At 41.1% G+C, this 13596-nt stretch overlaps 1 protein-coding gene across 1 annotated transcript in view; it reads right to left on the reverse strand.

The window, feature by feature from the left end:
- Otc (ornithine transcarbamylase) overlaps positions 1–6936 on the reverse strand; it is a 76116-nt gene extending 69180 nt beyond the window's left edge. The window contains exon 1 of the mRNA NM_013078.2: positions 6760–6936. Coding sequence (NP_037210.1) covers positions 6760–6836 — 77 coding nt within the window. The 5' untranslated portion in view covers positions 6837–6936. The remainder of the gene's footprint in view (positions 1–6759) is intronic.
- Positions 6937–13596: the final 6660 nt, after the last annotated feature.

A 13596-nucleotide genomic window follows, 5' to 3' on the forward strand; every position in this document is an offset into this window, starting at 1 on the left:
ATTAACTTGGGTATTTCTTATTTACATTTCGAGTGTTATTCCCTTTCCCGGTTTCCGGGCAAACATCCCCCTAATCCCTCCCCCTCCCCTACTTTATGGGTGTTCCCCTCCCCATCCTCCCCCCATTGCTGCCCTCCCCTCAACAATCTAGTTCACTGGGGGTTCAGTCTTAGCAGGACCCAGGGCTTCCCCTTCCACTGGTGCTCTTACTAGGATACTCACTGCTATCTATGAGGTCAGAGTCCAGGGTCAGTCCATGTATAGTCTTTAGGTAGTGGCTTAGTCCCTGGAAGCTCTGGTTGCTTGGCATTGTTGTACATATGGGGTCTCGAGCCCCTTCAAGCTCTTCCAGTTCTTTCTCTGATTCCTTCAACGGGGGTCCTATTCTCAGTTCAGTGGTTTGCTGCTGGCATTCGCCTCTGTATTTGCTGTATTCTGGCTGTGTCTCTCAGGAGAGATCTACATCCGGTTCCTGTCTCATGTTCCTTTTAAAGACGGTTAACTTCTAATGGTTTGTCCTTGGTACATTCAAGGTTGTATATTATCTCTCAGAATTCCCTTAAAATCAAGTACGTAGTCAGGACCACTTCCTCATAGTCGTTTGTACTTTGCTTTCAACTGTTTTCTGCGTTTATAGCAATACATTATTCTTCCCTGAGCTGCTCTCTGGCTGTATAATTAGTGTCTTTCACACAGAGGCTCAATCACCAATCCCGTTGCCAATTTTTTGTTCTACAGTTTCAGGTAGATTCAACTCAAAGTCTTGAGGCATGCAGAATAATTAATTGTGGCCTAGAATATTGCTAAAGCTAAAACCCTCCTAGGACTCTGCTACTCTGGGACAGCATTTGTTCTACTGAGAACAATGAATGGGCATGGATTCAGAAATGAGAGCACTATAATTGTACATCCTACGCATATCTCTTTAAGTGCCTAGACCTAGGAAAACCCGATGGGAGAAACAGATGGGATCTATGTATGGCCACAGCGCCAAGATGGCTGATTTTTAGCATGGTTATAGAGGCCCACAAGCCCCTTTTCGACAGAGTAAGTTGCCATAGTTCTCAGTGCCAAAAGGGTAGATAAGTAGATATGTTATACTTTAAGACACCATTATATGAGGGCTTGACTTACTGATTAGAAAAAGATTAAATGTTGTCAACTGATAAAGAGGTCTACTGTTTATACCATTCAAAATTCATTAGAGTAGTCATTACATTTCTGAATTCTATCCAGGAGGTAGGGCAGGAAATGGTAGCTTGGGAAAATGTTGTTTTTCATAGATATCAAGAACTAACCAGGAAAATGTATCATTGGAAGGAAAGCAAACACAATGGCTTCAGTTTAACGCCTATCATGTTCATTATCAACTCATAGAACTTGCCTTGGCTACAAAATGAAACTGCCACGCCTCTTTCCTAAGCTCATAAGAATTACAGAGAAGCACAAGAGCTCCACGACTGGGCCATACTAAGATATCTATGACACAAACCCTTTTCTCGTGGTCCTTATTAAACATTGGCCTGTTTGGGGAAAATAAAGCCCCATTCAAATTAGCCAGTTAAAGACATTGGCACAAAGTTACTAAGTCCCATTTCCAATCAGACCCAGCCTACTTTAGTTCATGAAAACAAAACCAAGGCAAAATCACATTTTTAAAAAGGAGATTTCTTTTATTTTTGTTTGTGTGAGAGGAATATGTCCATGGAAGTGCAGGTGCCTGATTGGGCTTGGGGCCCTGGAACGCCCTGGAGCTGGAGTTACAGAAGTTTGAACACTGCCAGATGTGGGTGCTAGGATCCAAACTCCAGATCTTCTGCAAGAGCAGTATAGGCACTTAACTATTGAGTCATCCTCCAGCCTCACACAAACCATTTTTTATTTTTCCTATGAAGTATTTACCTTTCTTGTTCTAAATTATATAAGAGAGAAACTAAAATTAAACAAGAAGGTCACCTCTCAAATCAGATCCGAGCTACCTTATCATTCTGTCTTTCTTAGAAATACATTTTATCTTATTTTATTTTCTCTTGTTGAAGTACTGGGGAGCCCATGGCTTTTTGTATGCTGGAAAAGTCCCTACTGGTGAGTTACTTCTACAGTAACATACTAACATTGTGTTTACACATAACAGAAACAATACAATCCTGGGGCCAATGAGAATCACGTACCGCTCTCCCATCAATCATATCAAGGTGATGTGTGTACTAATTACCTATAGTTGGGATTTACTCGATATATACATGAATCTAAATATATTATACCTTGTAAATATATACAAATAGTATGTGCCAAATACAAAGTGAAAAATCAAATAAGATTTAAAAGCCAATTTGCAGTCTAATTAGAGCCACCGCCTTTGAGAAAAGCACAATTACTTCCTTACGTTGCACCATCTGAAAAAACAAATGCAGAGGCTTCTTACCCCTCACATCCCTAAGTACTAAGATGCTGAGCGAAGATTGCGGGTTAGTTTTACCTAGATCTCTAACCAGAAGTGGAAGAGCATGGACTGCTGGCACAATAAAGCCTTTCACTACAATCTGCATTCCCCACTTCCGACAAGTTATTTAGGAGGTGGGGAACATTTGGATGTGTTCAATGGTATCGTTGTATTTCACTGGAAGAGGAACTGCATGATTTGAGTAAAATGTGTGCACTTAGAAACTGACTTTTCCAGAGCAGGAAAAACTTGAGTGGTAAGTGGTCCCCTGGTCCCCACAGAGAATTGGCAATAAAGACTTTAGCTTCCGCAGACCTTAAAGAGAGCCAGCGTGTCTCATGGCTAAGATCCTGATGCTTCCTTCTGTTGCACTAATGTGAAAGTTAGGGTGTATTTCCCTCTTTTGTTTACATTTACATATTTTGGCTCTATCTACAAATGGATATCAGACCTTTGTAAGTTGGCCACTCTCATCAATTTGGAGGGATCAAAGGGCCAAAGTAGGAAGAACGACTTCTTTAAGTGTTTGAGTCGCAGTTGCAGTTTAGCCCAGACACAGCAGTAAACTATGACCTTGAGAAAGTCATTTGCCAGGTCTGACCTCACTTGCTTAAATGAAAAGCTGGACCAGGGAACTAAGTCAATTTTTTTTTATGCTTTTGTCTTCCAAAACAGCCATGAAGCTAATAAACATGAGTTTGCAGTATCTACTTTAAATCCCATTCACTTCCTTTAAAAGGCACATTAGAAAGAAGTCTAGAGACTTTATTTTCACAAAACCCTCGAATGGATTCCATTGGTGTGAACAGAAATCCACAAGTCCTATTTTGAATTTATAAACTTTTTTTTACTAGCAGCTGTATTAATTTTTAACAAAAATTATTTGAAACCTTCCTTATTGGTGCTTTATACCCACATGTACTATAAATTATTGTTAATAACTCAATGACTATTTCTGAAACATTTTAGAACATCTATTGTTGCCAGGTTGTGAAAAGTCTTTGAGAACTGCAGAATGTAGACCAGGACTAGCTTCGGGGGACCTATTATTAAAAGCCTGATGACTTCTCTTAACTAAAACACAAGAGTGCTGAAAATATATAGTGTCCATTATTTTAGATAATTGCTAAATGGTAGGCTAGAAACAAACAAACAAACAACAACAACAAAAAAAAAAACAGTTTGCTAAAGGAGATCCTGTAACTCCATTCCAGTTTTTCCCCATGCCTTGTATGGTTTTCTAAGGTCAGAATAAGAAAAACATTTTAGGCATTTTAATTTTGACATTAAAACACAAAGATCATTGAGTCTTGTCTCTCTGCACAGTCTGCAATCATTTCACCTAAGTGTCCATGTTTGGGGGTGGATGTGGAGAGTTGGGGACGAAGGAAGCATAATGAGTTATGTGAGCCTTTATGGAGGTCTGGAATGAAATACCTGAAAACCAGTCACCTCCGGCTCCAATCTATAACCTCCACAGAATTGGCTGGCTTAGTTCAATATTCTCTGAAGAAATTTCTATTTGGAAGATGAAATTGAAGTGAACTTATAAATTGGTCTTCTCTGACAAAGAAAGAGATTTTTAGTGGTTTCTTTAAAAGCTATAAGTGGTTTTCCTAACAGGCAACAAATCATAGAACGCTACTATCCCAACCCAGCTGGGCTCCACACCCGCACGCCTGAGATGGTGTGCTTGCTGATTCGCTCTTTTCACCATCCCTGATCTCTGATCTTATTGATTTTGCAGAAAAAGAAAAAGAGGAGAAAGAAAAAATAATTGACTAAAACGGATTGATCCAAGTGTCTGTGTGGATGGCTTCGGCCTCATTTCAGCTGTTACTTATACACATTATGATACATAACTATTCACTTCAAAACTCTTCAATCTCAGCTTTTGTGGCACTGCCAAGTCCTGACCACACATTTCTTGTTCAGCTCTAATGGTAAATTCAGATGGTTTGCTGTGTGACAGGGATCCTCCACTTTCCTCCAGAGATGGAAAGGAGAGAAAAGTCCAATTTGAGTAAAGCAAAAGTGTGGCAGTGTTGACAAGGAGCTTTGCTCTGTTATGAAGGAGCCCTGTCAAAGTCTGAAGGTCATGATCGGGACCAGCATTTTGGAGTAAATCTATATGGCAGACAATATGCCTAAATAATGCAGTAGGGATGTCAAATACACACACTATATGAGAATACCTTACAGAAACTATTTCAGTGTCTATTCATAGCTTCTACATCATTGCAATGAAATAAACAATGTAAGCAACTTAAGAGAGAAAATCGTTTTCTTCAGACTTTCACAAATTTCAGTTCATTCTGTTGGAAAAGATGTATCAAACAAGAATAGCTCACATCATGGTGGCCAGAAAGCAGAGAGAGCTGGCAAGGGTTCCTAATGTGACAATTCTGACACATTTCAAGCTGTGCTTTAGTAACATCCTTCTAGCTGGTGCTCAACTCCCTCAAGTTAAAGAGATTGGACCATTGCATGCTATAATGTCAGCTGTAATTGGACAAATATTATTGAGTTTCTCAAAAGTCTAGGACGATTTCATATTTTCAAAAAGTTAGATACAGATTTGAGTTAGTTTAGCTGGATTTTTCTCCAGATCCTATTTCGTTTTAGAAATGTCTAACTGGGCTTTTAGAAATGCAATCCGGGTAGCAGCTATCAAGAAGAGAATATCAGTGCTGAGGTTGTGTACACACCAAGAGAATATTATTAGTACTGATCAAAGGTAGCAACTATTTGACAGAGGTTTTACTCATAAAATTTAATATATTATGATTACAAAAAATAAAACAGATTTTTGTGTGTGTGTGTGTGTGTGTGTGTGTGTGTGTGTGTGTATGCATGTGTGTATTCTAAAGGGATATATGGCTAAGCTTTAAAATTGGTCATTGATTCACCATAGTATCTTCAATTCAATGGTTTTTCTTTATTAAAAACTGTGGGTTACATTGGAGTCACCCTTTTATTCCATGTTACTCAGTGAGCTGGAATGAAAACCAGAGAAAAATCTGTTATTTTCCAGGTTTTGCACAAATTATCTCATTGATTATCACTGGAGTGTGACTTCATGTGGCTGGAGTATCTTATGTCCTAGTTATGGCTTCTATTGCTGTAATAAAACACTATGGCCAAAGCAACATGGATGAGATAGGCTTTATTTGGATCATGCTTCCACACTGTTTTTCATCATTGAAGGAAGTCAGGACTAGAACTCAAACATGGCAGGAACCTGGAGGCAGGAGTTGATGTAAAGACCATGGAAGAGTGCTACTTACTTGGCTTGTTCCCAATGGCTTGTTCAACCTGTTTTGTTATAATACCCAGGACAACAAGCCCAAGGGTGGCACCACCACAATGGGGTGGGGCCTTCTCATCAATCACTAATTAAGAAAACACCCTCCAGGCTTGCCTATAGCCCAATTTTCTGGAGGCATTTTCTCAATTGAGACTCTCTCCTCTCCAAGGACTCTACCTTTTCTCAAGTTGATATAAAACTAGCCAGTGTGCCTTATCTACCATTGCATTTTAACATAATGCATAGTGAATGAAAGAAGATAGGTACTCAACAAATACTCATGCATTCTCTTGTTTTATAGGTAGGATAACTAGAGCCCATGTTTGTAGATTGGAAAACCTCAGGGTGAGACTATACCGTAAGAATCATTTCTATTGTCTGTTAAGCCTGAGGTTTTTTCAGGCGTTCTTTTAAGTTTATTTGTATGTTGTGACTGCTGCTAATGGATAGACCCTGCAGTCTCTCTGGGCTCTGGCTATCCTACCTATAAAACAAGAGGATGCATGATTAGATGACGAGCTCTCAGCTACGCCTGATAACGTGGGTTATTAAATTACAATATCATGAATTATGCTTGCCTCTGAGAGCCTTATACTCACCAAAGTAGGGGTGATAAAGACTCCATCTAGGTCCAGGGAACTTAGGTCTATCAGTCGTTGAGAACAAGTAAGCCCAGGACCACCATCACAGATACATTTCTTCAAAGTGAGAACCTTCCCTTAGTAATCCAGGGAGGTGGTTTTGCAGGTTGGTTTCACCAGTAGCTCATTTAGAATGCACACAAATGAAAGATGTCAAGAGCATTTAGTCTGTTGTAGCTGCCTTGGTTAGCGTGGTAAAATTCAACTGCAGAATGAGTGAGAGATACGAACCTCGCTAGGATCAGAGACAACTGTTCTCATGTAATTGCTAACTGTAGCACTTCACTTACTTTGCTGAAAGAGGCATTCCCTTGCAGAACATAATTCCAATTTTCACCGTTGACCAGATCCCAGTTTCTGTCACTTACCGAAAATTTCGAACCATGGAAGTGTGAGCCTTTCTAAGAGCTGCCTTGTTGAGCAGGATCCTCAAATTAGACAGCATCTTCTCTTGCTAGAGTGGAGGAGGAATCTATGGTCTAGAGAGTTCCGCAGGCAGGCAGGCAGTGGGGGCCACTGGCAAGCTAAGAATGCTTTCAGTTGCAGAGGGGATCAAAGGTCCTACCACCTTTCCACAACCTTATCAGATCAACCTGGTTAGAGATAGAGCAGGGCAGGGTGCAGGGGCACTTGAACTTTAAGCCTAACTCTGGGGTTGTTGTTTAAAGAAAGAGTCCTAATGCTTTCAGAGCCCAGACCCTTCATTTTTCATAATGTATTTATGCTGTCACTTGCTTGGATAAAAATCAGTTGACAAGTACCCATTGAGCGTGTAATATATGCAAGGCACTGCCGTGCTGGGGCTGCTCTGAAGGTACACTGAAATAACTCATTCAGAAAATGTAAATTGACAGTACAAAACCCCAGATGGAGCTATGACAGCCCTGTGTATTCCTGTTGATTTCACTTTCCTACCTAGCACTCCCATCCGTTCCACAACAAATAGAAAGGGATAGACTCAAAGTTGGGTTTCCATGGCAGCAAGTTCAAGAGGTGTAGAGGTATAATAAAAAGAACTCAGTCCAGGGGGCCCCTTTATGTCTTCCACATAATAGGTGTTTAGTAAGTAGGTGGGCACTTACTGATTCCGGTGTGAGTTTCCAAGTACCAGTGAACCCCCCCCCCCGCCCCCAAGCACCTCAGCAACTCCTCAGGTCATCAAGGGCCAATGTTTCACATTCATTCATTTAGCTACAGCTTGAAATGAGCTGGCTTTAAATTCTCATCTTTGTCAGACATCAGGGAGACTAGAATTTCTAAAGAGGATATGATCTCATCTTTGTAGAGCTTAAGATTTCAACAAAAGTGATTGCATTTGTAAACAATAGTCCTAGTCCAAGACCATATGAAAGATCCAGATAACGTTGTCCTGCAGAACACAGAAGAGGGAAACCTTTAAAACAAGAAGGGTGGAAGACAGGGGAGGAGGGAGAGGGGAGGCAGGCGCCTCCTACTGTCAATTCATATGTCTTAGCAAACCCTGATGTGTACTTGCTAGAAGTTTATAGACTACCACCAGTAAATGTCATTTGAAAGTCAGGAGCAGAAATGGTTATGAGATCATCATTGATATGGCCAGGGAAATAAATCTCGACACACTTGCCTTCTACTTGTGGAGAATGATTTTGGATGAACAGAAAGAAAATCGAATTTCCAAACTTCTCCTAAATCATATATATGTTCTGGAGAGAGCACTCCAGGCAGAAGCAATGTTTGTGAAATCCACAAGAAAGGAGGTAGAGGGTGAACGTGCCAAGTAGGAGAATAGATAGCTGCTTGTTGGAAAGGATAGTAAAGCTCCTTTGAAGTGGAGAGGTCGGCCAGCTGTAAGGTCTCAGGGATTGAAACTATTCTCATACTATAAGGAGGGAAAGCATTTGCTTTTATGGAGTCTGAAGAGCACACACTAAGAGAAAGCTCCCAGGTTCACCACCATATTGCTAGTAAGCTGTGCTTACCAAACAATGCATAGAAGCAATGTTTGGGCAAAAGGGCAAGGTTTGTCTGTCGTTTTATGCTAGAAAATGTGGGCAGCATTTTAGAAAGGAACTTGCCAGCCCTTCTAATACTGAGGAAGTAGAAGATCAACATCAGAGGGGCTAAGAGAAACTGAAGCTAGCACAAAGACTGGGAGAGAAGAGCTGCACTTGGGAGGGTGCACATGGCTATTTCACTGAATCTCAAAAGGTAAGCTATTTCAGTGGAATGGCGAAGTACATCTCAAGTAGCCCACTTCTGCTGATACAACCATACATGGAGTTCTTTACCTTGCAGGATTTTTTGTGTTTGTATTAGTTACTTGTCTCCCTGTTGCCAGGAAACACCAAAAAAAGGGCAATTTAAGGAATAAAAAGGTTACTTTCTCTTACAATTCAATAGAGAAACCTTCATTATGGTGAAAATAACATATTGTCTGGAAAGAGCAGTCCAGGCTGAAGCAATTGTTTGTAAAAGCCCCAAGAAGATAGAGGGTGAATGTACCAAGGAGAGCCTGAAGTAGCTGGCCCCATTGTATCCAAGGTGGGGAAGCAGAGCGAGAGATGAAGGCAGTGCTTAGTTGATCTTCTCCTTTTCATTTAGGTGAGGTCTCAAGTCCTTGACATTGTATTGCTCATATGCAGGATGGACTTTCTGCCTCAGATAACCTAATTTAGACAGGGCAACTGACAGACCCAGACATTTGTTCCCATGGTGGTTCAGAGTCACATCAAGTTGATAATCAAGATTTATCATCGCAGAGTTCATCCTCAGAACTCATCCATGTGCACTGATCAATCCCTCCACGTCTCGGATTTAGCATCAGCTGCCTTCGTTGGCTCTCTACCCTTGGTTTTCTGACACTCATTCATTTGTCACCACTGCCACCACCACCACCACCACCACCACCACTACTACTCGTGCATGCACACATACACACACACACACACACACACACACACAGAGAGAGAGAGAGAGAGAGAGAGAGAGAGAGAGAGAGAGAGAGAGAGAGAGAAACAATCATGCTAAATCCCTGTTCTGGGTGGGCTTTGAGAAATATAGTGTAAATGAGTCACTGTCTATGTAATCTTCATGATTTGAAATGACCTAAGAACACCAGCTTCTGTCTATGGACATATATTCTAACTGAGTCTAGGTGGCTTGTCACTTATCCTTTCACTTCAGGGCACATAAGATGCCCATTTCTCTAGCTTGGCCTGACTACGGTGTGGTAATAGCTGGGTTTCCTAAAGGAGCTGTTATTGATCTTTGGTGAATAACAAGAACTGGTGGCTTCCCAAAACTTCAGAGAACTAGAGAAGATCTTACTGCAAATCAAGAGATCCCAGTGAAGACTCAAAGGAAGAAATAGTTAGCACATGAAATGTAATCCCAGCCACATCAGGAAGGGTGGACATACTCTACACACTGACTGTGTAAATGGAGCTCTACCAATACTAAGCATACCAAACCATGATGTGTGGATCCTGTTTTCCCTGGTGTCCCATTCACCACACTCACAAATATGCCCCGCTTTATAATTCAAATTTTCTGCTTGAGATTCAATTTCCCACTTTTACCTCCCTGCTCCTCGTATGAACAGCTATAAAGGATCCCCACCACAGGCTTCTTAACAGCCTCCACTGGAATTCATCTAATTTCCTTCATAGTGCCTAGTAAGTTGTCTATCAGTATACCCAGTGTCAGTGGCTTTCCTGTCTCATTTAACTTTCTATCCTGCTTCTGCTTTCTAAGATCATGTGCTGGCTAAACTTATGGCAACTCAACCCACACTAAAGCCAGCCAAGAGGTAGAAACCTCGATTTAAAAATTACCTCCATAAGATCAGACTGTAGGCAAGCTTGTAGAGCAGTGGTTCTTCGCCTGTGCATTGCAACTCCTTTACAAGCCTCTAACTCCAAATTACAATTCCTAACAGTAGTAAACTTATCATTACGAAGTTGCCATGAAAATAATTTTATGGTTGGGGGGGGTCATCACAACCTGAGGAACTCTATTAAAGGACAACAGCATTAGGAGTGTTTACAAACACTGGTAGAGTAATTCTTAATTAGGTTTTGAGGGGGGAGAACGCAGACTATTGTGGACGTACAATCCTTGGCCTGGTGGTTATGTGTTCTATAAGAAAGAAGTCTGAGCAAGCCAGTAAGCAGCACCTCTCATTAGCTTCTGTATCACCTCCAATGTCCAGATGCCTGCCCTGCTTGAGTTCCTGTCCTGACTTCTTCAATGATGAGCAGTGATGTGATAATATAAACTAAATAATCCCCACTCCCGGGGTTGGGGATTTAGCTCAGTGGTAGAGCGCTTGCCTAGGAAGCGCAAGGCCCTGGGTTCGGTCCCCAGCTCCGGAAAAAAAAAAAAGAACCAAAAAAAAAAAAATCCCCACTCCCACCCCTGCAATTTGCTTTTGGTCATGGTGTTTCATCATAGGAATAGAAACCCAAACCGAGGCAAATCTCTTTCTTGATGTCTGCTTTTTGGGCAATTCAACTTTATCCCAAGTCCAATAATCCCAACATTTCAGCACCCTGATTCTATTGCCTTCCATTAAAGTTCAGAGTTTAGACTATCCTATCGTTGACTTTGAGGCTGTCAGTGACACCATCTTCGACTCCTGGACCTACTGTACTCTTTCTTATATTTAATACAAGTTGACTTGAAACCACTGAGAAATGCTTAATAACTAGTTCTTTAATATGAGTCCTATGGATATTCCTAAAACAGTCAACTGGAAGCTATGGGTGTGACTTCAATAATTACAGAGTTTGGGAAAATGAAGCAAAAAAAAAATTGTTCCTGCAAGCTGTTTTGATCAGGCATCAGTGGCCCACTGCTGCCTACATCCAATCCCTGTCCTTTGCCTCAGGGCTTGGAAGATATTACTAAAGCCACATTTTCAAAGGCCTCGAAAACCACGTGAGGGAGTTTAGGATTGAATGTAGTTAAGAAATGATGGTAAAGATTTTAAAGCTGGGTATACAAGGGGACATATATCATCTTCATTGTGTCTTGAGTCTGGTACTGTCCTTTGAGACATGCAGTAAGGAGAAAAGTGGAGGCAAAAATTAAAGAGGATATTGTGGGATAAGAAGGAGCTGAACATATGGAGAGGCTGTTAAAAAAATAGAAAACAAGAGGATTGGTGAAACATAGATTTCGAGAATAGAACTCATCTTTGAGGAAAATCTATCAGCTATTAAGTGTAGGCATATTGAGAAGTTTGTAAGATGCCAAGTTTTCAAATTTGTACTATGATGTTTGAGTCTCAAGTTCCAGACACCCAGATAATAATGTCAAGCATCTCACTTTGCTGGCATTTTCAGCTTATGAGCCTTAGGTATGAACCTGAAGTATTTATGTGAAATTGTCATTGTGTTTCCTAGTTTAATCCAGGCACTGAAAAGAGAACCAATGTGATAAAAAACATATGAAGAGAATGATGTTGAAAATAGAATGTGACCTCTGTCTGAGTTATTGGGGAAGAGGAGTTTGGCCTAGTCACATGAAACTCTCAGAATCCCAATCTAAAGTCTCTAAAGTTTCTAAAGTCTCTCTCACTCCTCTCTCTCTCTCTCTCTCTCTCTCTCTCTCTCTCTCTCTCTCTCTGTGTGTGTGTGTGTGTGTGTGTGTGTGTGTGAGAGAGAGAGAGAGAGAGAGAGAGAGAGAGAGAGAACGCACTTATAATGCTTTAGGAAGGTGTAGCATGGTAGCCATGCATGAGACAATATCTAATAAGCTGGTATAGCTAAAAAGGACGACGATTATAGTGGTAAGTTTTTGCTACATCACTTTGACTCCTGGCGGATCACACACATGCACCCACCCAGGAGCTGTTTTTGGATCCGCGAATGAAAGACACAAACATTAGCTTATTTTGAACATACCTTACTAGCTCAGTAACTGGGCACTTCTAAGACTCCCGCTGCTAGCATACCCTTCCCACTGGTACTCCTGGCTCAACACCTTCTAAATCTAATTTGAACTTTGATGCCCTGGAACCTTCTGTGAAGCCCATTGGTCTTTTCTGTCCAAGATGATTTTGGGCAGCCCTTCCAGGGGCTATTTTCCCTTTCGTCTTACATTTCAGATGATCTCCCCTCTGCAGCTCCGAAATCTGTCCAGTCTGTCTCTCCTATGTCATGGCGATTGTCTCCCTTCCTCCTCCTGTGTCTTAGTCCTTGAAACCCTAAGGGTCCCGCCCTGTCTTCCTTTGCCCAGCCATTGGCTGTATGGCAATTCATTATTTCCAATCAAATCCAGCTGAGGGCAGGTTTCCTTTAGCCTGCGTGCAGGACACTGCGAGCAGGGTTTTGGATAACACAATTAGCAAGAGAACACCATTTCCCTCCTTTTTGTCCACTAAAAATGTCCTTTCTTTCTGTGGTGGTTTGTATATTCTTGGCCCAGGGAGAGGCACTAGTTGGAGGTGTGGCCTTGTTGCAGTAGGTGTGTCACTGTGGGCGTGGGCTTTAAGACTCTCATCCTAGCTGCCTGGAAGTCAGTCTTCCACTAGCCGCCTTCAGATGAAGATGTAGAACTCAGCTCCTCCTGCACCATGCCTGCCTGGATGCTGCCATGTTCCTGCCTTGATGATAATGGACTGAACCTCTGAACCTGTAAGCCAGCCCCAATTAAATGTTGTCCTTTATAAGACTTGCCTTGGTCATGGTGTCTGTTCACAGCAGTAAAACCCAAATTAAGATACTTTTCAATATATATTGAACATAAATATAACAGTCATGTAAACTATGAGCCATGATATACACTAAAAGTGTCCAGTCCATCAATTTTGTCAATTTAGATAAAGTATTCTACTATTATTCCTAACTTAAAAGAGTTTTCAATTCTATGCCTGAATTATGTTTTGCTTTTAGCCTGTAATTTCATCTGAAAACCATGTTTTTAATTCCATATCACATCTTTTACTGTTAAACAACTTAAGTTTGCTTATGGGACTATAATTAGTCTTCAACCCCATCAGAAATCTGAGAATGAATTAAATATTACCTGAGTATGTAGAATGCACAAAACATAGCTTCTAAAACTTAAACAATTATAGAAACAGATGACTACCTGGACAGTCCCCTAATTTCTTATAACTTTGGGGCATCTGTCTTCAGCTTTTGGGCCCAGAGCCATCTCGCTGAGCCAGCAACGAAGTAGGAATATAAACGACTAGCTTACCCTAGCTAGACAAAGATTAG

This window comes from Rattus norvegicus, chromosome X (assembly GCF_036323735.1).
Source record: "Rattus norvegicus strain BN/NHsdMcwi chromosome X, GRCr8, whole genome shotgun sequence".
In the NCBI taxonomy this organism is placed as follows: Eukaryota; Metazoa; Chordata; class Mammalia; order Rodentia; family Muridae; genus Rattus; species Rattus norvegicus.